Source organism: Equus asinus, chromosome 3 (genome assembly GCF_041296235.1).
Source record: "Equus asinus isolate D_3611 breed Donkey chromosome 3, EquAss-T2T_v2, whole genome shotgun sequence".
NCBI lineage: Eukaryota > Metazoa > Chordata > Mammalia > Perissodactyla > Equidae > Equus > Equus asinus.
The window spans coordinates 122,801,965-122,825,163 of record NC_091792.1 but is presented as its reverse complement, the minus strand read 5'-3'; the positions used below and the strand labels follow the sequence as shown (position 1 = coordinate 122,825,163).

Below are 23,199 nucleotides of genomic sequence, written 5' to 3'. Positions count from 1 at the left end.
TATGAGATATGGAGGGTCAGCTGAGAGAGGCAGAAAGAAGAAAGACTAGTTCTATATGTTCTCATAGTTGCCATGCATATTCATATTATGGCCTTTAGCATAATCAATAAAATACCCATTAGGTACTTATTCTCAGCAAGACCCTAGGATAGGGATTACTGGAGTTACAAAAATTTAAGAGAATTCAAGTAAGAGTGCTGGTTTTCAAATCTTCCATCTAGATCTATGGAGTTGCTTCAAGAATCTCTGCAGTCAGATTCTCTTTGAGGCAAGGGTTCTGTGCCTGGAAACCTGACTGGAAGGGGGTCACTTGGTTAGAGTCAGAAATCTCAGAACGCAGTCTTGTTCCATCAGTTATTAAGCATGTGACCAGTATCTACTTCAGAGCATTTCAGTATGAATATGAATGAGTCACCATCTATAAACGTCCTAGGAAGCTGTAAGTGCTGTATAAATGATTAGCTATTACATTCACATTTATTTGCGTCAGCTTTTCCTTCTTACATTGCAAAGGACTTCTAAAACGTATGATTTTAAAAGTAAAAACAATTTTTTAAATAGATGTCAATAGCTTCTTATAAACATCCTAAAGCCATGAAAACAAGTGTAAGGAGTCACAGTGATACCATAGTATATCAAAAATATCAGTCTAGTAAAAATATGTTGAATGAATTTATGATGAAATTTTTTTCTTTATTCCTTAAACAAGTGTTTTTAATCTCTGGGTCATGACTTATTAGTGGATGGGAAACCAATTCAGTAGATTGCAACCTGGCCCAGAATAAAACATTCCTTTAACAAATATTCATTGAGTACCTATTGTGCATCAGGCACAGAGAATCGATTGGGTGAGCAAAGCAAAGACCTCTATACCTTCTTGGCATTCAGACTTCATCCTTTTTTCCCTTAACCAAGGAAATAAAAAGTCCATAATAGTGAAAGCCTTATATTCATTTCTCTTAAAAAAACAAAGCTGACGGAATTTTCCTCAAGGGACTGTCCTTTTATTACAACCGCAGCCCCAGGTTTTATGTTTTCATTTGCAAAAAGTGGAAACAGTTAAGAACTAGGTTTGTGGATTTCATAATTTTCCCAGCAGGACAGATTAACAGTTGATTGGAATAAATTTACAAACCTTATAATGTTCAGCCTTTAAATATATGATTTTTTTTACAAGTCCAGAAGAAATAGATCTTAAAAATGAGGTAAGAAATAGTTGAATCAGTCACACACAAAAAAGGCTACTGTCTACTTACCTAGATTACTAGATTCCAACAAACATCAAAATCATCGCAACATTATATCCAATTTTTGCGTGAAGCAATCCAGCACTAGTGTTTCAATACATTTGTTAACCATTAGTTAATTTGCTGGATGCATCTTTGACTGCTAAATAATGTTTACCGTGATGCAGACAGGGATTTTTTTTGTTGCAAAGGTGCTTTTCTGTTTCTCTGTAGTTCATGAGAGAAAAAATATTGTGTTCCCTAATCATTCCAAAGTTTTAAAAATCAAAATCCAATACCAACCTGTGACTAATGACACCAGCATCTGCCAGCAGTTCAAATATTCGTACCAGTTGTACTCGTAAAATATCTCGACGCCTGCGCCGTTTCATATTCTATTCCAAAGATACAAAGATATTAATGAAAAGCCCTTCAGGGAAATTGATAGCAAACTTGTTAGTGTAACTTGGAGAGAACAATGTGAATGTCTGAGAGTTAGCAAAATTATGTAGCTTGTGTAATGTAGATTTTGACCATTCTGGTAGCTACTGCATCAAAGAGATATGTGCTGATGGTTTGAAATTAACAAGCCAAATAAAATCACATGACATTTTACATGGTGATACCCCTTATGTGGGGTACAAATAAAACTCCACAGTTACTTTTAGGTGATTTGCCAGTCTGACATCTTTAGAAGAAGTGAAGTGGTTAGCAAACTGTTCTCATTGAATGATAAAAAAAAACTCCCTAAGATACTCCCCAAAACATAACAGAAAAACAGGGAAAATATTGTGAAGGGGACTGAAGAAACCCTACAGATTTTGCTCATGCCAAAGTTTTCCACTTAACAGTTAATTTTGGCACAAAAAATAAATACAAACAAAAACAAAAGAAAAAATTTCTTTGATCATTATGGTATGAATAAACATGCTTGTCTTCCTAGGGCCAAAGTCCTAATGCCTAGAGTAACAGCTGTAATGCCTAGACTTGATTCTGCTTCCAACAGTAACTCATATAGCAGTAACATACAGATCTCCTATCTCACTCTCTTCTGTAGCTCATGATTTCATTGATGACGTCATTTGCATAGTACAGAGCAATTCAAGATATATTTATTAGTCTTTCACTTTCGTGCCCACAATCCAGTTTTCTGTCTTCCATAAGCAGCCAATTTGCTGAGAACCAATTCATTAAATTTACTGTTTCTTTTACCTCTTTATAAAGTTTACAGCAATTTATATTGGAAAGGATAGTTTCTTAACAGCCTTTGGGGACTTTTGCAAAGTTTTAGCTAACCCGTTTTCATTCTGTCTCCATAGGAAGACTGTGAGTCTAACGCTCTCTGACTACAACTCACAGTGAAAGCCCATTGCTGTACACAGCTAATCACTTGGAGATAACTTTTTTCCCCTGAAACTCAGAAGTATAAAAATACTGCCACTTAATTTTGTTTCCAATTCTACTTCCCTCTAATAAATCATCCTGCATTGTAACCAAAATGATCGCTCTGCAACAAATCTAATCAATTACAAAATGGGGATGCTATCACTACTCCTCAGGGCTGAATTAAAGAAAGGGAGTGAAGAATTACAGATGGTGTTTTAAAGCCTCTGAAAGAGTAGCTACTGTCACCATCTCCGTCTCCCGCTTAAATTCCTCAGTGGATCTCCAACGTTAACAGCAGGGACTCTCAAAAAGTGTTTTACATCTAAGGTGCTTAAAAAAAAAAGAAAAAGTTTTCTGGGCTCCACTCCAGGGATTCTCATTCTATGGGTCCAGTAATCGGTAGGTTTTAGCAACCTCTCCTGGTAATTCTCAGACGCCACTGGCATATGCTGACCACTGGTCTACTTGATAAAGCTGAAACGAGGAGTCTTTCAGGAAACAGTTCCTATCTTGCTTTCCAGCCTAACCGATCACTTTCCCCATAAGATAATCACACGAAAGAATGTGCAATGTCTAAATTCTTTTATAAAGTGTGCAAATGCTGTTCCTCTGCCTAGAATGTCTTTCTCTTGCTTGTCCACTGGGGAACATGCTTTAAAATTCACCTCAAATGTCAGTGCTTCATCTGTAATGCCTTCTCTTACTCCACAGGCAGAGTCGGAGGCTTTCTTCTCTGTAGCTTGTGTAACCTGTTATCTATGACTTTGAGTGTGTCATACATTGTTATAATTATGGTTTACATATCAGTCTGTCCCACCAGATCTTTGGTTTCTAAAAGCTGCTCAAAACCCACACAGATCTGTAGGTTTAGGGATCTAGAGCTGGGGTTGGCAAAATATGGCCCTCGGGCCAAATCTGGCCCACTGCTGCTTGTTACTGTAAATAAAAGTTTTATTGGAATATAGCCACACCCACTTGTTCAGTAGTCTATGCAGCAAAATTGAGCAGTTGCAACAGAGACAGTATGGCCTGCAAAAAGGAAAATATTTACTATATGGCCATTTATAGAAAAGGTTTGCCAACTGCAGTCTAGACTCTGACTGTCCTCACTTCAGCTAGAGCATTTTAACATCTGTTTTCAATAACGGGTTTCTGCATGAGATCTCCTGTGGGGGACAGAAAAAAGAGTTCTCTATATTAAAAAAATGCTGAAAACTGCACTAAATAATCTTTTACTTCTTTCTGAATTTCTAACTTTTGGCATAATGTGTAGAATATAGAAGAGAGGTAAGTGTTGGCCAAATATTTAATGATAGAATACTACACAGCTTACCTCTGGCCTTCTTTCAAGTGCTTCTTTAATTATGGGATGCAATTCCTCTATCAGTTCCCTAGAAGAAAAATGGTATTCGTTCACTTAATTAAAGCCGAACAGATCACTCCGACATGTGTGAATATGTAAATATAATGATGTAAACTGATAAGTGTTAACCCTAACCCTATTGTTTTAAACACAACTTTTGTTGTTTTGTTTTAGTTATAAAATAACAAATGCACACTGAAGAACACTTGGAAAACAGAAAAAAATGGTATAGGCTACTTATTCTCATTTGTAGACATAAGTACTATCAAGATTTCTGTTCAATCATTTTGCAGCCCACATACATTTTACATAATTGAAACCCTATCAGATGTAAGATGGTACCTTTTTTCCTTTACATAATATTAGCATAATCACTTTCACATATCATTAGTTAATTCATAACATTCCATTACACGGTAGGATACCATAAATTTCCTAACCATTTTCATTTATTACTGATTTATTAAATTTTATCTAATTTTTGTTATTATAAATAATGCTTCACTGAATATCTTTGTCTTCATTTCTGATTATCTCCTTAGGATTAATTCTTACAAATTAAAATTAATGAGTCAAAGGGTATGAACTTTATGAAAATGATAATTAATCTTTGCTTATACTCTGATTTTAAGTGGAAAATGTGCTCATTGTAGAAGATTGGGATAATACAAAAGGTATAAGAAGAAAGTAAAATCTGCCCACAATTTCATCATCTATAGAAACTACTGCGGACATTTGAAGTGTTTGCCTCAGAACTATGTGTGTTTATGCAAATTTGTTTTTTCAGAAGTTGAGATTATTTTTGTATCCCATTTTTTCTATTACCACAATAGTGTATTTACCTGTCACAAAATAATCTTCCAAAACTTCACTTATAATGAATGCTATCCCATATCTATAGACAAATTACAATTTATTAACCTATTCTCTATTGTACGTTATCCTGGACATAAAACATCAAACATCACCTCATATCAATAGAGGACAATCTTAAAAGAATAAATTCAGGGACCAGCAGGCAGTAATAAGGCAGAACCTCAGGCAAAAATGAAAAATTTCCTTAATATCAAAAACATCAAGAATGATATAAAATATATACATAAATAATGCTTTTAAAAATAGTCTAATTCTCTTAAACAAGAAGGGTAAAAACTGTAGTTTTCACCAACGGATCAAGATTACAAATTAATAGAATCACTGTGTAAATAAATCAAATAGGAAAATATCAAAGATTTACATGGCGTTTTATTTCTGGAACATATTTATACAGTCTATATTTGATTTTAATAATCGTTCTGTGAAGAAAACAGGGTAAATCTTATTTACTCAATCAAAATGGGAAAATAAAGGCTCCAATAACTTAAATGACTTGTTAAATGTTACACAGCTGGTTAAGCCATAAAAGTCAGACAGTTACGCACCCGTCCTGATGATAAGTACTCCACCCGCGCCATCTCTCCAAGTAGTCACATTTGCTATTTTAGTGTGTAGAGAAAACAGAAAGATACTTACCTAAAAGCTCCTGGGTTGGTCCTGCCAAGACCGAGAACAAGGGATTCTGTGATTTCCATGCTCTCAGAGCGCATCATGGGAACTACGTGCTTAAACAAGGATGAAGGGGATGGGATGCCAATAATCTGGAAAAATAATGTTATATTTATAACAGCACTAATGGTAGTACATCCAACTAAATAATGTGACATTTCAACAATATTTGGTCAAGGACAATGCACAGAGGAAATTTTAGTATGAACGGTGCTTCAAAATTCGCCTGTTGTGCACATAACCTGAAAAGGTTAAACAATTTGTCCAATGACTCATTGCAAGTGTGCTAACAGACTTGGGCTCTGCGACTCTTAATTTCTTATAGATACTTACCATCCCCTAATAGGCTGACTCCCTCCATCAGACCGTCACTGTCTTTTGATCCGTAAAAATGAGTAGAAAACAACTACTTCTAAAGGAGTCATCGGTGTTGAAGTTAGACACCCAGGTCTTAAATTTTGTAAATTTCCTTCAACTACCTCAGAATATTTTGTATCGTATCAGAGACTATACAGCTGTTGTTACCAAGTATCATTTGTACCACTACATAATTTAGGCAAATTCTAAAAAGGTAATTATTTAAACGACTCCTTTTGGACATGGAAAAGTGTGAGAACTACAGGAAATAGAATAAAGGAAGACAAGGATGAAAATTACTTTAAAAATATTCATTAACAGGGGCCAGCCCAGTGGCATAGTGGTTGGGTTCACAAGCTCTACTTAGGCAGCCCAGGGTCTGCGGGTTCGGATCCCGGGTGTAGACCTACATACTGCTCATCAAGCCATGCTGTGGCAGCATCCCACATGCAAAATGGAGGAAGATTGGCACTGATGTTAGCTCAGTGATAATCTTCCTTAAGCAAAAAGAGGAAGACTGGCAACAGATGTTAGCTCAGGGCCACATCTTCCTCACCAAAAAAAAAAAAAAAAAAAAAAAAAAATCATTATGATGAATTTAATGAGCAAATGAGCATGGTCGTTTCTCCCCAAGAACAAACTATACATATTATTGATTCCAACTAGGAATCCATAAAAATAGTAATGGGATTTCTTGAACTACTTTCATTATTAATGCAAGTAACTAATACCCTTTTCAACCAAGTTACTTCATTGTCCTGGAAAGAAATTTTAAAACATTACTACTTCTATGGTGCCATTCAGATTCAATGACAGATCTGAAAAACTTACTTTAGAATCAATGCTATAGCCACTGTCCGGGGTAGACGCCAGTGTCTCAGGAGGAGAACACCTTACAGAACCTGCAGATGCTGAAGACGAGGTGGATGTTGCTGCACTGCAGCAAAGAAGCAGGTAGTTCCTCCACAGGCCAATGTAGGAGTCACTGCTCGTGGTAGTATTTACTTTCTTGGCATTGATGGGGCTACTAAGGAAAAAAAAAGGAAGAAGAAAAACAGGTAGATATAAATAATACAACATATTTTAAAATGTTTTCTTTAACTAATGCTAAGTTTCTATCATTTTAGGGGAGATCGTTCTCATCTAGTTTTCATTAGTACTAAATCTTTGTGGAATGATACGAGATATAAATGAATACAATATTAGATCGAAAATTAAAACGTATTACAGGATCATTTTAACACGATCTACTATTCCTGTGAAAAAACTTAATATTTTATCAGGCCACATTTTATAACTAATTATATGTGTTTAGTGTAGAACAAAATAAAAATTACCTTTACTGCCACATCAAAATAAGCACTGTATATTCTTCTACACACCTTTAGTTCATATATATGTATATATAAATGCATGAATACCTCTCTTTTAACATATAAAAATTGAATAATATTGTTTCTTTTGTTTTATATTCGCTTTTTGTATTAAACATATATTTTTAACATCTTCCATGTAAATTAATATACTTCCATGACATTATTTTTGATGACCATATGCTATATCAATATAGAGATTACCTAACTTTTATATGGCCAAACTTTCATTGTTGGACATTTTATTTTCTTTTGTTTTCTCCCCAAAGCCCCAGTACATAGTTATATATTGTAGTTGTGAGTTGTTCTAGTTCTTCTATGTGGGATGCGGCCACAGCATGGCCTGATGAGCAGGTGCAGGTCCAGGCCGAGGATCCGAACTGATGAACCCCAGGCCACCAAAGCAGAGCGTGTAAACTTAACCACTCGGCCACAGAGTCAGCCCCCTGGACATTTTAGCTAATAGCAATTTCCCCCTATTATATACAACATTATACATTTGCATATATGCTTAATTATAATAAAAGGTGAATTAGTTTCTTGGGTAAATTCCTGAAAAGAGAATTTCAGAGTCAAAACAATATCCACATTTTTAAGGCTTCTGTCAAATTTCTGTCTTAAAAGATTAGACCAAGAAACTATTTTGAAACCATTCCATAAATCTTCCCAAACACCAAAATTCCATTGGGATTAAGGACTGAGAACAAAACAAAAACAGGAAAAATACTGATACACACTATTTGCCTTCAGTCAATTTATAACATATTAAGATAATATGTATACACACCACTTCATTAATTCCGCAACAGTGTCTTAGTGTGTTAGAAAATGTTCTGAGCACTGATGACAATAGTGGGAAAAAAACCTGTAAAAAAACCAGCGCCATTGTGTGTGCTGGGGGAGACATACAATAAAGAAACAAATAATGTCAGATGGTGCTAAGTTTGATGAAGAAGAATAGAGTAGAAAGGGGAGAGAGGGAGTAGTCATAGGAGAGGGGCTTATAATTTAAAATATGGTAATTAGGGGAGACCATAAATAAGATCACGTCATGAATGCTAGGCAAGGTGGCGAGCGTCAATCTTCATTAAAAAAATAACACCCAATATACACAATACCTGAGAATCTACATAGATATATAATTAGCATGTACATACAGAAATACCAAAAATATATATACTAAAATCTAAAAGAAGGAATGATTACTCTGGGTTGGAGATGTAAAAGGTGGCTTGAAAAATAAGGTGGAATTTGAGATATGTCAGATATGGACATGGGGGGGTTGGGGAGACAAAAGGCATTCTAGGCACATGTGAACAAAAGCTCATAGAATGGAAACTGTGGACCACGGTTAGTGAACTTCGAGAGGTTCATTTTGGTTCCAACATAAGAGTACATGGATGGCAGTGACAGAAAATAAGGAAAAAAGTACAAACTGAGCCAGGTTTTGAAAGCCTTTAATGTGAGCCTAAGGTGTTAGATTTATCCAGGTGCTGGGTTTATATGGGCAAGTTATACGATGAGAGGACTCATTCCATGCAATCTGATCAATGGCGTACTGGATAGATGAAATCAGGAACTCAAACTCAGGTTCAAAAATTCTCTTCTATATTTAAGAACAAGAAGAAATTAACTCCAGTTTATAGTGACCTTGGTCAACTCTCCATCACATACTCAGTTACTGCAAATCTTTATGATTATCCTCAAAACCACAACCCAATGTCATTATCACTAATCTCCGTTAGCAGATGGCCGTTCTTATAATGTCATCAGGAAAAGTAAGGTCCTTGAGCTCGGTTTCTCTTTACTTCTCAGCCTTTGTCTGCAAACTTATCTATATCCACATCCATACTCATCTTCAGATCCTTTCATCATTAATTCTTTCATTCAAAATACATTCACTGGGGCCAGCCCGGTGGCACAGTAGTTAAGCGCGCATGTTCTGCTTTGGTGGCCTGGGGTTCGCCGGTTCGAATCCTGGGTGTGGACATGGCACCGCTTGGCAAGCCGTGCTGTGGTAGGCGTCCCACATATAAAAACAGAGGAAGGTGGAAACAGATGTTAGCTCAGGGCCAGTCTTCCTCAGCAAAAAGAGGAGGATTGGCAGATGTTAGCTCAGGGCCAGTTTTCCTCAAAAAAAACACATGCACTGGACACATACTCTGTACCAAGCACTGTGTCATTAAGTAAACTAACAATTACAATTTGTTGAGACTAAATTATATGAAAAGGATTATGAGACTATATCCTTCACAACGTTCATCTCTCTCCTTAATACATCAATACATTATGGCCTGTTACTTACGGGTTTCCAATTTGTACAACTTTTCAAATACATACGTTATGAAAACTGATAGTCTATACATTTTAAAATTTACATTAGGAAAATAACTTACTTTATATCAACTTGTGGGGACAATAACTGAAGTCTTGTGTATGCAAACATCCAAGCATAGCTCACAGCTGTGGAGCAGTGTTTCGGAAGGTTTTCTTGCTTTAAAAAACTGGAGAGACTTATAATCCATGGGTCTTGGCCTTGGGTCACATGTGCAAATATCCATATGTGTGATGGACTGATCACATCAAACTGGTGGCTGATAGGAGAAGAGTTCCATTCTGCTAACGTCTGTAAATCTATTGAGCTAGGGCAATACAGCAAAGTCGTCTACGCAGAGAAAAAAAAAATTGATTACTGCACATTTCAATAACTTTTAAAGTTTTGCCATATGAATTGCTTTAAACTATAAGTTGTCTATTGGTAGTTTCTAGAACAGAGGTTCTAAAACAGGGAAAATAGGAGGTTCGAGTTGGGTTTAAGGAAGGGGATGAAAAGCTCCATTAGCCACACCATGCTTGAAGGGAGTAGTTTGAGTAGTAAATTCCTGAAATGGCATGTAAGGTTTTTGTGCATGTGCATAAATGCTTTTTTCTGGAGAGACATTCCACAGCTTTCATTACTCTCAAAAAGATCTATAACCCAAAAAGGATAAGAACCACTACTTACGTAATTCACATATGAATACGCAACTTTCATGGGCATACTGAAGCTGCTAGAGAACTCAAAAATGAACCATTAACTTCCATGCTGATGCACCCTATATAGGCATAAGTGGAACAGACTGGAAAATGGGCTCCTCTCTAGAGGTACAGATTCTTAAATTTTTGCTCAATAATACTCTGAGCTCTTATACTGAAGAGATAAAAATTTACCTTCAGAGCAAAACATATATATATACATTTCTGCAACAACAACAATGAAAAATGGAATCTTAAACTGAACACAGGCTCAATTCATTCTATCATTCAACAGATATTTATAAAGCATCTGCTATGAGCCAGGCATGGCTTTAAGCACCAGAAGAGAGTCATTCACGACTCCTTTTGTTGGCATAATTCATGGTTAGTAATCTAAAACAGAATTCTTTAAATGTACAGATTTATAATCATCTCTTAGATTTATAAAATTTTATTATTATTTTTCTTGGTTATACATAACTCATGAGTTCTAAGAGCCAAATGTTATGCCGAAAGCACAGAAACTTCTTGTCCATGTATTCCAAGACAGGAAGAAAAAAATTTCAAGTAGTAAAGTTTGATAGTTATTCCTACATCAATCGAAATATTGATATATGGCCCTTTTTTTTTCAAATCCAGCTAAGAGTTTGCGTAAGCTTTCTCAGCAATGTGTTTGTTGACAAAGTTTTATTCTTCATTTTAATGCGTCAAATTACATAAGACTCACATAAAATACTACATATTTACCCCATTGCTCTTATGTGTCAAAGCAAACAAATATACTCATTGAACGCAAGGGTGCAATTTTTTGCTTTGAATTTCAACACATATCTTTTTCCATAGCATTTTAACCAGTATATATATGTCAAGAATATTATATGCCATAATAACTAGCAGATAGTAGTCAATAGTAACATTAGATTTAAGAGAAGCTTCTCAGGTTGGAAAGATTGAGATTTTACAAAGATAAAGTATTTTTATTTCTATGGGGAAGAGTAATGACCATAGCATAAACTAGTGTCACTTCGTCTGTGTGTGTGCCACCTTTTTAAAATTACTTTTTATTTTTAAGGCAATTTACAGTTTTCAAAAATACTTTCTAGCATTACATTTGTAAAGGAAATTCACGTATGTATGTATGTATGTCATAAGTTCCAAAACAAGACTCAACAACATGAAATCAGCATAGTTACCTGATCAGCCCCAGTAAGATGTATGAAGCTCTCAAGAATGGATGGGCTCAGCCTGTCCATCACATCTATGGCTAATTCATCATCACCCTATAAAAGAGACATCACGTGTCTAAAAAAATTTAGGAATGTTTAAGAAAAGTAGCCAAACCTAAGTAAACATTAAAAACTCAGTTTAGCCTTATTTGTTACAAATGGAATGGAGGGCAGGCGGGTTAATTTAGACTCTGTCAAAAAGACTTTGTTAAAAAGTTATATCTGTGCAGTAGTAACAGAAATACAGAATAAGGATGGACAAAAGGACAGTTTTTAAGTACTTTCATTAGGTAACAAAATGAAATGCCTAAATCTTACCTTAGGTATTTCCAAAAGTGCAAATAAAGCCCGTATTTCCCTAAGGACACTGACGGCTAATCTCCGAGTGGCCGGTCGACTGCTACAGAGAATGACGAGTGCAAACCCTTCGACCACATGGAATACATTGGAAAACGGGCTCCTTTCCAGAGGCGGGGGATGAGAAGCTCCATTAGCCACACCATGCTTGAAAAATAAAGAGAATTTTAAAATAAAATAAAATGTATGCATACACATCCCAGTCAAACAATTAATAAAGGGTAAAGCAAATCATAAAAATTATGGCCATACGTCTGCCTCAGCTCAAACAATTTAAGTAATATTTAATTTATAAAAATGTAATCATATACACAGGGAAGAAAATCCATTTAATTGGCAGTCTGAATATGAATTCTGTACCTAACTTCTATCATTCTCTGGCTACTCTGTAACCTTGGAGCTGACACTATTAACTACTCTTGGTCTAACATTTCTATGTGAAAAATGTAGGGGCTGGATTGGAGCCTTTGTACTCAAAGTGTGGACCAGTGGCATGACTTCACCTAGGAGCTTGTTAGAAATAGAGATTCTCAGGCCCCTGCTGATGTGTATGCTCATTAAAGGTTGAGAAACTGGGTGGCTTAGATGATCCAGCTCTAAAATTCCAAGGATCTATAACTTAGACATTATCAAAAGTCAATAATTTGAGCATGTTTATGGTTAAGAAGCCCAGATACTGTATTTAGGAAACAAGGACTGGTATCATGGATAACATAATCAAATAACTCAGATGGAAGGCTACCAAAAATTTTCACTGTATCGGATTTAAACATATTGGAAACAACCTAAATGTGAGCTAGAATTGCCTCTACTTTCTATGTTCGTCCAAACCTAACCGTTACCAAAGGAAGACGGGTGGAAAGGTTAGATGCACAAACGCTATATATTTAATATATGAACTATAGGAAAGTTCAGCTTAAGGGATGAGGAACACTTTTAAAGTGAATAAAACTAATAAAATTTTTAGTTTTTGAGAAAGTCAATATATAGAACATCATTATTGGTCATTTACATACAAAGGGACAGTGAGAAAGAATTTGGTACCTGTGAGTCCTGATTTTTGTTATGCATTTGGGTTGCTTGTTTCCACTGATTTATTAATTGTACCAACATTCTTACAGCGCTATCGAGAAGCGTGGGATGGACATCAGTCACTTCACGAACAATAAAATAAACAAATCCTGAAAGAACATCCTCCCGCCAATCTGGAAAATCAAGCATTAGTGCCTGCAGAGTATTGAAAGCCAGAGCACGCAGTTCTTCATCCATATGAACTGTGAGCCTACCAAGAACAAAATTCCATTAGCGAACCTCCAAACCTTCCAAATAGCTTCAGCATCTAGAACTTAAAACTAACAACTTAAAAAACATGTCCTCTTAATTGGTTTGTAAGAACTATGAAGACAGGAACCAATGTTCACTTTTTTTGTGCTATATTCATCCTTATGTTAGTCTTTACTCATTGCTTAAATTCACATATGAATCTATTGATATTATTTGGTATTTTTACTGTAATTCAGAACATTAAGTTTGATCATAATTCAAATGCTGTACTTTAGAAAATAAAGGTTGACATATTAGAATTACATTAAAAAATTCTTTAATTCTTCAAATACCATGTGTATACCATCCTATAATCCATCAAAAATTATGCCCAATCATATAATACCTTAGGACTATCACAGTTATTTAGTCCTTTATATCACTAGAAAAGACGAGAAAAGACGTGATTTATCTCTATCATTCCTTTCATGCTGCTGAGGTTACAGTTAAACATCAAATGGCTGATTGTGAAGAAGGAAATACAAATTAAGATGGAATCAATTTAACAGAAATAATTCTTGAAGGTGAGAATGAGAATAAACTTAGGAGCAACATCATAAATGGGGTATGCCTAGAAAAAAATGAAAAAAATGTGTCGAACTAACACAGAAGGCCCTAAAGAGAGTTCAAGTCTAAATAAGTTAGAGGAGAGGCTACATAAAATTACCTTTTAAAGACATCAAAACAATATGAGGACATGAACAAAATATTAAAGGATTTTAACAGAACATAAAGAAGAGAATGATGAACAAGAAAACTATAAAAGATGGCTGCAGTGGTGAAGCCACCAAACACAATGCTATACGCATAAGAGTTTCTGATTTAGGGCTGAAAAGGATTATTTGAGTGATTAACCATCAAGACAAATGCATTAGAGCTGGAAACAGCCTGAATGAATAAGATAAGTAGGTAATATTAAAAATATGCCACAATTACATGCTTGGGAAGCTGGGAGGATGGAGTTATCCACAATGACAGAGGAGGAAAGCTGTGTGGTTTAGGTGAAAGGAGATATCACAGTCTTCACCCTGCTGAACTCAGTTCTGGTCTTCACTAAGCCAACCTTCAACTGACAATGAGACTGAAGAGAAAATTTATTACAGCTAGACAGACTCGGGAGTAAGCCACGAAGCAGCAGCAGTTATAGAAGCACATAGGAAATACCATATAGGGTCAGATTAAGGATCTCTAGCCCAGTGTCTGTCTCTGATAGTGGCGCCAAAGCAGCTACTGTGGGAGAGGAGAGTGACTGTCTCTATGATGCTGATTTTAAAGGTGATTTCAACTTCCCTTATTAAATCCACGAATGTGTAAATATCATCTTAACCTATTTGTGTGACTCTGGGTACATATGCATGAGAACAACAATGCAGCCTGGCTAATTCAAGGCAGGGGAACTAATTAACTTTCCTGAGAGACAGCACACAGGTCTACAAATTTACTGCCTATCTTTGATTTGTTTGTTTGCTTGTTTATTTTTAAGTAAATAAGTTTTAGTCATCACAATTCCAAATGATAGGAATAGAGGACAAAATAGAACGGACCTTAGAATCTTTCTCTCTGCTGAAGTAAATTAATTAGTAAATGAATATCACCGGGGAAAAAAGCAAAGTACACAGCAAAGCAAATTGTCATCCACTGTTCAGGAGTTCTCTCCTCTAGGCTCCCCCATCCTGCCCCTCCTAGATGCTGCTTCATTTTAGTGGGGGATATGGGATCACTATCCACAGAGATGTACGTGAGTTAAATTGAGGTGGGAGGAGTACAAACAGAATTGAATGATACTTGTTTACTGCTTTCCCAAGGAATAACATTATAAACAATGAAACTCCTTTTCTCTCCCTAATGCTGATTATCAACTTTGTAACTCTGCAATCTACTTCACAGCAAAAATTAAGAGACACAGTGGGAAAGGCTGAATTTCTTTCACGGTGCATTTTCAAAGTAACTCCTCCCTCTCCTCATAATCCTAAAAAGAGACAAATAGCATTCTATCTCTGATGGCAGCCTGCAACAGTTGAGGGTAGGGTTGTGCATGGGTGTGTGAAATGCCAGGTTTTTCAAGGAGGTAGAAAGGGTTGCTGGAGCTGTCTATTAACCGTTTATTCATTGTGAATTTAACTGAAGGCTTAGTGACAAGTGCTAAGCAACCAGTAAATGTCTTTCAATATAGCCAAGTATCACTGCTCTAGGATAGTCATCTACTTGGCTTTTCATTTAGGGCAGGGCTGGCAAACTATGGCTAAGGGCCAAATCCAGCCAGGCGCCTGCTGGAACACAGTCACGCCCGTCTCTTTACATGGTGTCTACAGCTGCTTTTGTACTACAAAGGCAGCATTGAGTAGCTGTGACCAAGACCATATGATCTGCAATCCTAAAAGATTTATTATTTGGTCCTTGACAGAAAAAAGTTTGCTGACTCCTTACCAAGAGAATCCCTAAATACATCAACAAACCAGTTTTTCCATAAGCCATCACCTCAACTTAGAATTAGTTTTGGGAGCTAGTATTTCAGTTTGGTTATTATGCTATTTACTCATTTTATAGAGATATGACATGCCAAATAGAGGAAAAAGAGACACAAACCTGAACCCTGTGGGGACTACAATAACAAAAAAGTGCAAAGGAGACCTGGTCACCACCCTGGGTGCAAAGGAAATGACTGAAGGAGTCAACACAATAATTAATTGCCTAATGGGTATCATTATACCTGATAAGGCTCACATGCTAGGGGATGATGGGTTCCATAAATCCCAAGAAACAGTACTAGATGGAAAGCTAGGGAATTGAAAAATAGGATTTGTAGGGGAATCCAAAAATTTAAAAGTTAAAAATGAGTGGGGAGAACGTGTTTAACAAAACATAAAAGAGAAAATGGGAGCTGAGAAGGTAAATCAAATAAAGGATTAAAAATGTCTTTATTATTACTTTTTTCATAACAGTAACAAGGCTGTGCTAGAAATTAAAAGGTATCAAAAAAGAAAAATTAACATAGCAAACAGCAATTCTTATTTACCTTGCTAATAATTCAATGAGGTCAGTTCTACTCATGCCATCAGGAATCAACCTTGGAATAGCAGCAATGCAAGTTCGAAACAAATCAATTTTGGGTTTTCTTTCTCCCCTGAAAAATAAATCACAACAGGACTTAATAAGAAGTGTATTGTATATGTTAAACAATGAAAGCAAACTTGGAAAAATAACTATAGAAAATAGGAGCTCATCTCTGAAAGTTTAATGTATTTAATATAAAAAGAGTGCACACAAATCCAGTAAATAACTATCAGTTTATAAATGGGCAAAAGACTACAGAGATAACTCGGGAAAAGACAGAGTTAGCAGGCAAAAAAAGGTTTTCAGGATTTAGAAAATAAGCATAGGAACTATTATGTTAAAATAATAAACATTATTTAGGTAAATTATGATACAGTTATTTCAAATTAATAAATAAAATTTATAATATTTAGGCTTCAATAAATAATAATTATTAAATAACACTAAATAATATTGGTTATTTGGGGGGGCCTAGAAAATTAACAAAAAGATTTTTTTCATTTAATATCATTTACTAACAAGGGTCTTGGAAAACACATATTCTCATAAACCACTGTTGGCATTGCCTGTTCCTGTCTTTTTATTTTACTTCAGGACATACGAACACGTATACCCAAACATACATATTTAAAATTTTTATGTAATAAAATGTGTCAATTTTTTGAAAATTCTCTGGTTCTTTCAGAGGCTTAATACAATTTTATTCTACTCTATTTTCTTTGAGTTATCCAATGACTTTATTTATTTTAAATATCTAACCTCTTAATACACTGATTTTTATTTTGGTCTCTATTTCAAGGTGAGGTTTTAAGGTAATTTATTTTATCTAAATTGCTCTTTAGTTGGCCTAATAAAATAATTCTCATGTAGAAAAGAATTTGAATCTTTTAAGCATTTTGGGTCAGTATTCCTTATAGTGGCAATGGGCTTGCTACCCACTTTTAGAGATTTTATATAGTCGGTCTTCTCTTTGCATGGTTCCAATATGCATGAATTTTAGTTACCACAATTTAGTTAAATAACACCAGACCCCAAAGCATGGTTCAGTTTTCAGTTACTACATGCTAACTATAAGTAATTGCATAAAGAAGCTTCCCCGTTGGCTCTTCATTCCACAAATCATGATGTGAATAACAGATGTACATCATAATCAGGGACAATCACGTCACTTTTTTCAAAATCTGCACGTTATTCGGTTCACACACAGCAAAGTGCGTAGTGGTGTTGCTTCCTTGTCTCCAGCAATAAATTCAGGTGACATTTTACAACAATGGATAATCAAAAGAGGAAACTGGCCAACAAAGATTAAAGTGCAGCAAAGAAAGGAAAGTGATGTCACTGGTAGTGAAATTGGAATCAAACATTAATGGAGTTACAGAAGAAATAGCTGAGCGGGCAATGCTGACACTGCTATCGTTGGAGACTGTACATAGGCAGCCAGAGGAACTTAGTGAGGGCAAACTTATTGACATAAATGAGGAAAGTGGTTGTGACGAAAAGGATGAAGATGTCCCAGAAGAAGCAACGCAGGAAAAAACCTTCACATTAGAGAAACTCTCATAGATATTAGCATATACTAGTACATAATAACTGTGTATTAATTAAATTGAGAGATCCAATATCCAATTTGCTAATCTAAGACCTATAATGCAGATATTAATATCTAAAAAAAATGCCCTCCCTTATAGAGAATATGTAGCTACTTCTTAGCAAATAAAAGAAGTTATTGCTATAAAATGCATCCTCCTGAGGACGAAGTTCCTAACAGTAAAGAACAAAGATGCTGGGATGACAAGCAGCGACAAGGCTGGGGATGGGGTAGGGTGGGATAAAGTACTGTTTTGAAAATCCATTCATACATTATTCCCCTCTGTACCCCTGGCTCCCAGGAGATATTCAGGTTTTTTTGTGGGTTTTTTTGCTGTTGTTTATCAGGGCTCTAAAAATAAGAGCATTTGTTTGACTTAATAAACCAATCATGTCCAGACACACATGGGTTAACTGGGATTTATCTATCGCTCATGGAATAACTACAGGGCTTTGTGACTGACAACAAACTAGACTGGGATCCAGGATGACTTTTGCTGTCTCTTCTAGTTTGACAGCACTTTAAAGAATAAAACTGAGCATGTGGAAGGAATAGCTGCAGCAGCTGGCAATACAGGAGAACTCCAGAGAGAAAGGAAGGAAATCAGTAAGCAAGAATCAATCATCTATATTTTCTATGAAAACTGAAACAGCAATGAAGAAAAATAATTTATTACATACGTGATCATATCTTCAGGCTCCTTGTTAGACATCTGCACGCTAGTCATACACATTGGCCTCCCAACTTCTTTGTCCAAATGTCTGAGAATGCTATCTAATGCTTTTCTCACTTGAGGATAGTAAACTGACATTCCTAGGGGAAAAAACCTCACAGTTATAAAATTTCAGATATTAGATAAAGAATAGTTACAGTTACCTTCTGTAAAAATAAAAGCCTATTAATCTTTAAATGACATTAGATTATTATTGTTATAAAAGAAGGAATTTCGACTGTGATATACTTTATCCCTGATGATCAGTTTCAGCATTTTGGAGAAAAATGCGTAAAAATTATGCAGAGAACTAAAATTAATTTGAAGGAAGGACAAAATGCAGTGAATAGTATCTTTCAAAAAATAAGGATTTTAGCAGAAGACTCCTAACATGAAGACATATAGGTGTTATCAAAAATGTATTCATTTTTGTATCACTCTTTATACCAGAATAACAATTATTAGGCAAATACACACATTTTAGATTTGATCTAAGCTTTTAAAAAAGAATATTAAACTGTAACACAAAGCAATTTATTTATTCCAGTTAACACTAACCTATGACTTTTGCTTCTTCATCTGTCAAGGTTTTATTGAGAAAAATTTTCTTTACACGAAGAGTGTTTCCCGAGGGAAGAATGACCCCTGTCGTCGGCATTGGTGGCTCGCCATCTTTCTGCTGCAAGCTGTCTGCTATTACCAGGAAGACTCGGAGGCCTATGTTCATTCTCTTCAGAGAAAAAAGTTCCAAAATAAAGAAGTCAGAGTGTCAGAAAACATCTTTTTTTTTTTTTAAAGGGGATGTTTATTTATTTATTTATTTATTTCTTGCGGAAGATTAGCCCTGAGCTAATTACTGCCAATCCTTCCTCTTTTTGCTGAGGAAGACTGGCCCTGAGCTAACATCCATGCCCATCTTCCTCTATTTTATATGTGGGATGCCTACCACAGCATGGCTTTTGCCAAGCGGTGCCATGTCTGCACCTGGGATCCGAACCAGTGAACCCTGGGCCACCGAAAAGCAGAACATGTGCACTTAACCACTGCGCCACGGGGCCAGCCCCCCAGAAAACATCTTTTTTTCATGTTAAAAACATCTCATCAAGTAACACTGCAGGATGGAAGTAGGACAGCAGGAAAACTAACCTTTCTGTCCAGTATTTTTTAACTAGTCCAGGCATTAGAGTTTGCTTTAATATCAAACTTCCAAATGCCACCCACTCAGTTCAGAGGTCAACTGGCTCTCCTATTCTCCACAAAGCTTATTTTAAACCTCTTCTGTCCTTGTGTAACTTTCCTACACTCCTACCATCCCCTCCTTCTCTCTCGCCAGATGATTTGTCTCCTACTTTACAGAAAGAAAAAACCATCACCTTTCCTCAATCTCGCACCTGAATACATACCAGTCTACTTATATCTGCACCTCCTTCCCCACTCCTTTGCTCTCCTTGCAGATGAGGGGGTGCTGGTCTTCCCAGCTGTTAGAATCCCATCTGCTCTTGTTTCTTCAAGAACATTACACTATCAATTATCCCTTCCCTTTCTTGTATCTTCAATATTTCCCTTTCAACTGAATATATTCCATTTCTGTTAACTGTCCTCAACTATCTTTAATGGAATAAGCCCTCCCCATAATACTCCTCTGATGCAACTCTCACTCATCAGTGACGATTCTGCTCAAACGGTGGGCACCTTTCCTGCATCCTGTTTGACTTTTGAGCAGCACAGGACACTGTCAAGTAATCCTTCTTTCCTGAAACACTCCCTTCCTTCGATATGTCCATGCCACTGCTGGCTGCGTCATCTCTGCCCACGTTTCAGGTTTAGCCTTCTTTATCTGGATGTTCAATGCTACACTGCTTCAAGACAAGGTCCTAGGCTGCCTTCTCCTATCATTATGTATTCTCTCCTGAAGTAATTTCATGTGTATACATGGCTTCATTTACCACCAGGACCAGATCACCCACTAATTTTAAGCCTCACTTCTCTGAACTCAGACTCTCAGACTCATTTGACATCTCTACTTGAATGTCAAAAAGATACCCCAGATTAGATACGCTCACACCAAATGCACTTTCCCCTCAAACTTAATCCCTTCTCAATGTTTCTTTTCTCAGTAAATGATCTTCTCTCCATCTGTACCATGCTATTTCAGCCCAAGCTGCCGTTATCACTGACCTACACCGGTGATCTCTAAAATGGGTATGTGCATCCCAGTGGGTGTGCAAGATAGTTCACTGGAATACAGAGAGAAAGTAAAACTTTTATTTATGTATTTTTTGTTACCTAAATAAGATTAAGGTTTTAAGCTTTACTCATCTTTACATATGACACAGTAATGGTGCCCTCCCTTGGTCTAAATATCAGATGGTCACAATACATAGTCAGAGAAGACATCCTGGAGGGAGATGGACAGCTCCACAATGCACTGGGGTTCACAGAGGTGCCCGCACTTACTCATTCTTTCAGTGTTGCAATTTACAAGTATTTGATTAAATGGATTAATGGATAATTTATCTGGCTTTAACTAAACTAACTCTCATAAGCTTAAAAAGATTCCTGAAAAGAAAATACAGATTGGAGATAATCCTAATAAAGTAAGCCTAAATGAGTAACAACAACAAAAGAGCAGAGCTGACGCTTTTTCTATTCCTAGTATGACAGCTTCAGCGAGGAGAAAACATTGTCAGAAATAAACTTCTTCAATAGAGAGAATATTTTTGAAAATGGATGTTCAAGAAAATGTCTTTCGTTATGTAATTTTTCTTGCTGAAAAGCATGTTAAGTATGTCATCTATAAAAACACTCACGTCTGCTCACTTTAAAAATCTGGAAACAATTACTGACTGATCTTTAAAATCCTACAAATGAAAAGCTTCAATAGCTTTCTAATCCATTTGTGAATTACATAAATACATATCTTAGGATTTGATTATGAGAAGGACCAGGATAGTAATTTCAAAGAAATAAGAAAAAGGATAACCTTATTTTGCCTTTTTATATTCTCGTATGTTGTTAGATTCTGCTAGTTAGTTTGCAAAATATTTTTTTTTTCTTCTTCGTCTTCTCCTCCCCAAAGCCCCCCAGTACATAGTTGTATATTCTAGTTGTCAGTGCCTGTGGTTATGCTATGTGGGATGCCACCTCAGCAAGACCTGATGAGCAGTGACATGTCCACGCCCAGGATCTAAATCAGCAAAACCCTGGGTGCCAAAGCAGAGCAGAAAATTAACCACTCGGCCACGGGGCTGGCTCCTGCAAAATATTTGTAAACAATCTCAATTTAACATCTACAGAGCGAATTAGAGTTCACTAGTGAATAACAAGGCCGTAAAAGTAGGAAATAACATTTTTTTTTTTGGTCTGTTTTTTTATTGTAAGCTCCATCTGGGGAAAAGGATTTTTGTCTGTTTTGTCTCTAACACCTAAAACAGCGCCCAACACACTTTAGGTGCTCAATAAGTGTTGTATCAGTATTTATTAAAGAATATCTTTTTTTTTTTTAAAGATTTTATTTTTTCCTTTTTCTTCCCAAAGCCCCCCAGTACATAGTTGTATATTCTTCGTCGTGGGTCCTCCTAGTTGTGGCATGTGGGACGCTGCCTCAGCGTGGTTTGATGAGCAGTGCCATGTCCGCGCCCAGGATTCAAACCAATGAAACACTGGGCTGCCTGCAGCGGAGCGCGCGAACTTAACCACTCGGCCACAGGGCCAGCCCCTAAAGAATATCTTAAATATAAGTCATTTGAAGTGAAAGAAACCTGAGCTCATGTTACAACTTCCACAACTCTGAAAACTTCCTCTCTCAATTGTCTTCTACCATGCTTAAAACTACAATAAACCATTCAGCCAGCGATCAGAAAGGTTAAATAACTTGTCCCAGATCACACTTGTAGTTACAAGTAAAGCTTCTAACTAGGGATTTGAGCCTAAGAGTTCTGATTCCAGAAACTGTGCTCTAAAAAAAAGAAATAAAACAAAAAAATTGTATAAGATAGTACATTACTACATTATAATTTTTCTACCTCTGGATTAATGGTGAAAGTTTTAGCAGATTTTCCAACACTGAGAAGATCAAATATTATTTCTTTCATTGCAAAATCCAAACGTTCCTAGAAAAAGAAAACAATAAATCCTTATAACTCATTACTATTATACGTTAGATATCATGTTAAAAATTGCACTTATAATGGCAACAACACAGGTCTGTACCCATAAGAAGTTCATAAACCTAGTCTGACAGAAGAAAAATACAAATGAATTAAGATTTAAAAATATGATTATAAATATATTATTTAATTATCAAATGATGTGTTTAATACCCCAACCAATAGGACAAAAATTTTAAATACTCATTCACCAAAGTCATAGTCAAAATCTAAGAAGGATAATCATCAGGGAAATGCAAATCAAAACCACACTAAGATACCACCTTACACCTGTTAAAATGGCTATAATCACTAACACTAAAAATAACAAATGTTAGAGAGGGCATGGATAAAAGGGAACCCTCATACACCAAGGGTGGGAAGGCAAACTGGTGAAGCCACTATGGAAAACAGTATGGAATTCCTCAAAAAACTAAAAATAGAACTACCATACGATCCAGCCATCCCACTACTGGCTATCTACATAAACAACTTGAAATCAACAATCCATAGTAACGTATGCACC

At 36.0% G+C, this 23,199-nt stretch overlaps 1 protein-coding gene across 13 annotated transcripts in view; it reads right to left on the bottom strand.

Annotated features, from left to right (window-relative positions):
* The window catches only part of FRYL (FRY like transcription coactivator), a 249,723-nt gene that overhangs the window by 71,497 nt on the left and 155,027 nt on the right, over positions 1 to 23,199 (bottom strand). For all 13 annotated transcript variants that reach the window (XR_011502241.1, XM_070505928.1, XM_070505931.1 and 10 more), the window contains 12 exons: positions 22,551 to 22,637; positions 19,084 to 19,255; positions 18,494 to 18,626; positions 16,188 to 16,295; positions 12,893 to 13,130; positions 11,810 to 11,995; positions 11,459 to 11,545; positions 9,647 to 9,915; positions 6,709 to 6,904; positions 5,488 to 5,612; positions 3,946 to 4,003; positions 1,530 to 1,621 (listed from right to left, as the gene is read on the bottom strand). Coding sequence is in view for 12 of the 13 variants with exons in the window: in XM_070505928.1 (XP_070362029.1) it covers positions 1,530 to 1,621; positions 3,946 to 4,003; positions 5,488 to 5,612; positions 6,709 to 6,904; positions 9,647 to 9,915; positions 11,459 to 11,545; positions 11,810 to 11,995; positions 12,893 to 13,130; positions 16,188 to 16,295; positions 18,494 to 18,626; positions 19,084 to 19,255; positions 22,551 to 22,637 (1,751 nt within the window). In the remaining variant the exon portion in view is untranslated. The remainder of the gene's footprint in view (positions 1 to 1,529; positions 1,622 to 3,945; positions 4,004 to 5,487; positions 5,613 to 6,708; positions 6,905 to 9,646; positions 9,916 to 11,458; positions 11,546 to 11,809; positions 11,996 to 12,892; positions 13,131 to 16,187; positions 16,296 to 18,493; positions 18,627 to 19,083; positions 19,256 to 22,550; positions 22,638 to 23,199) is intronic.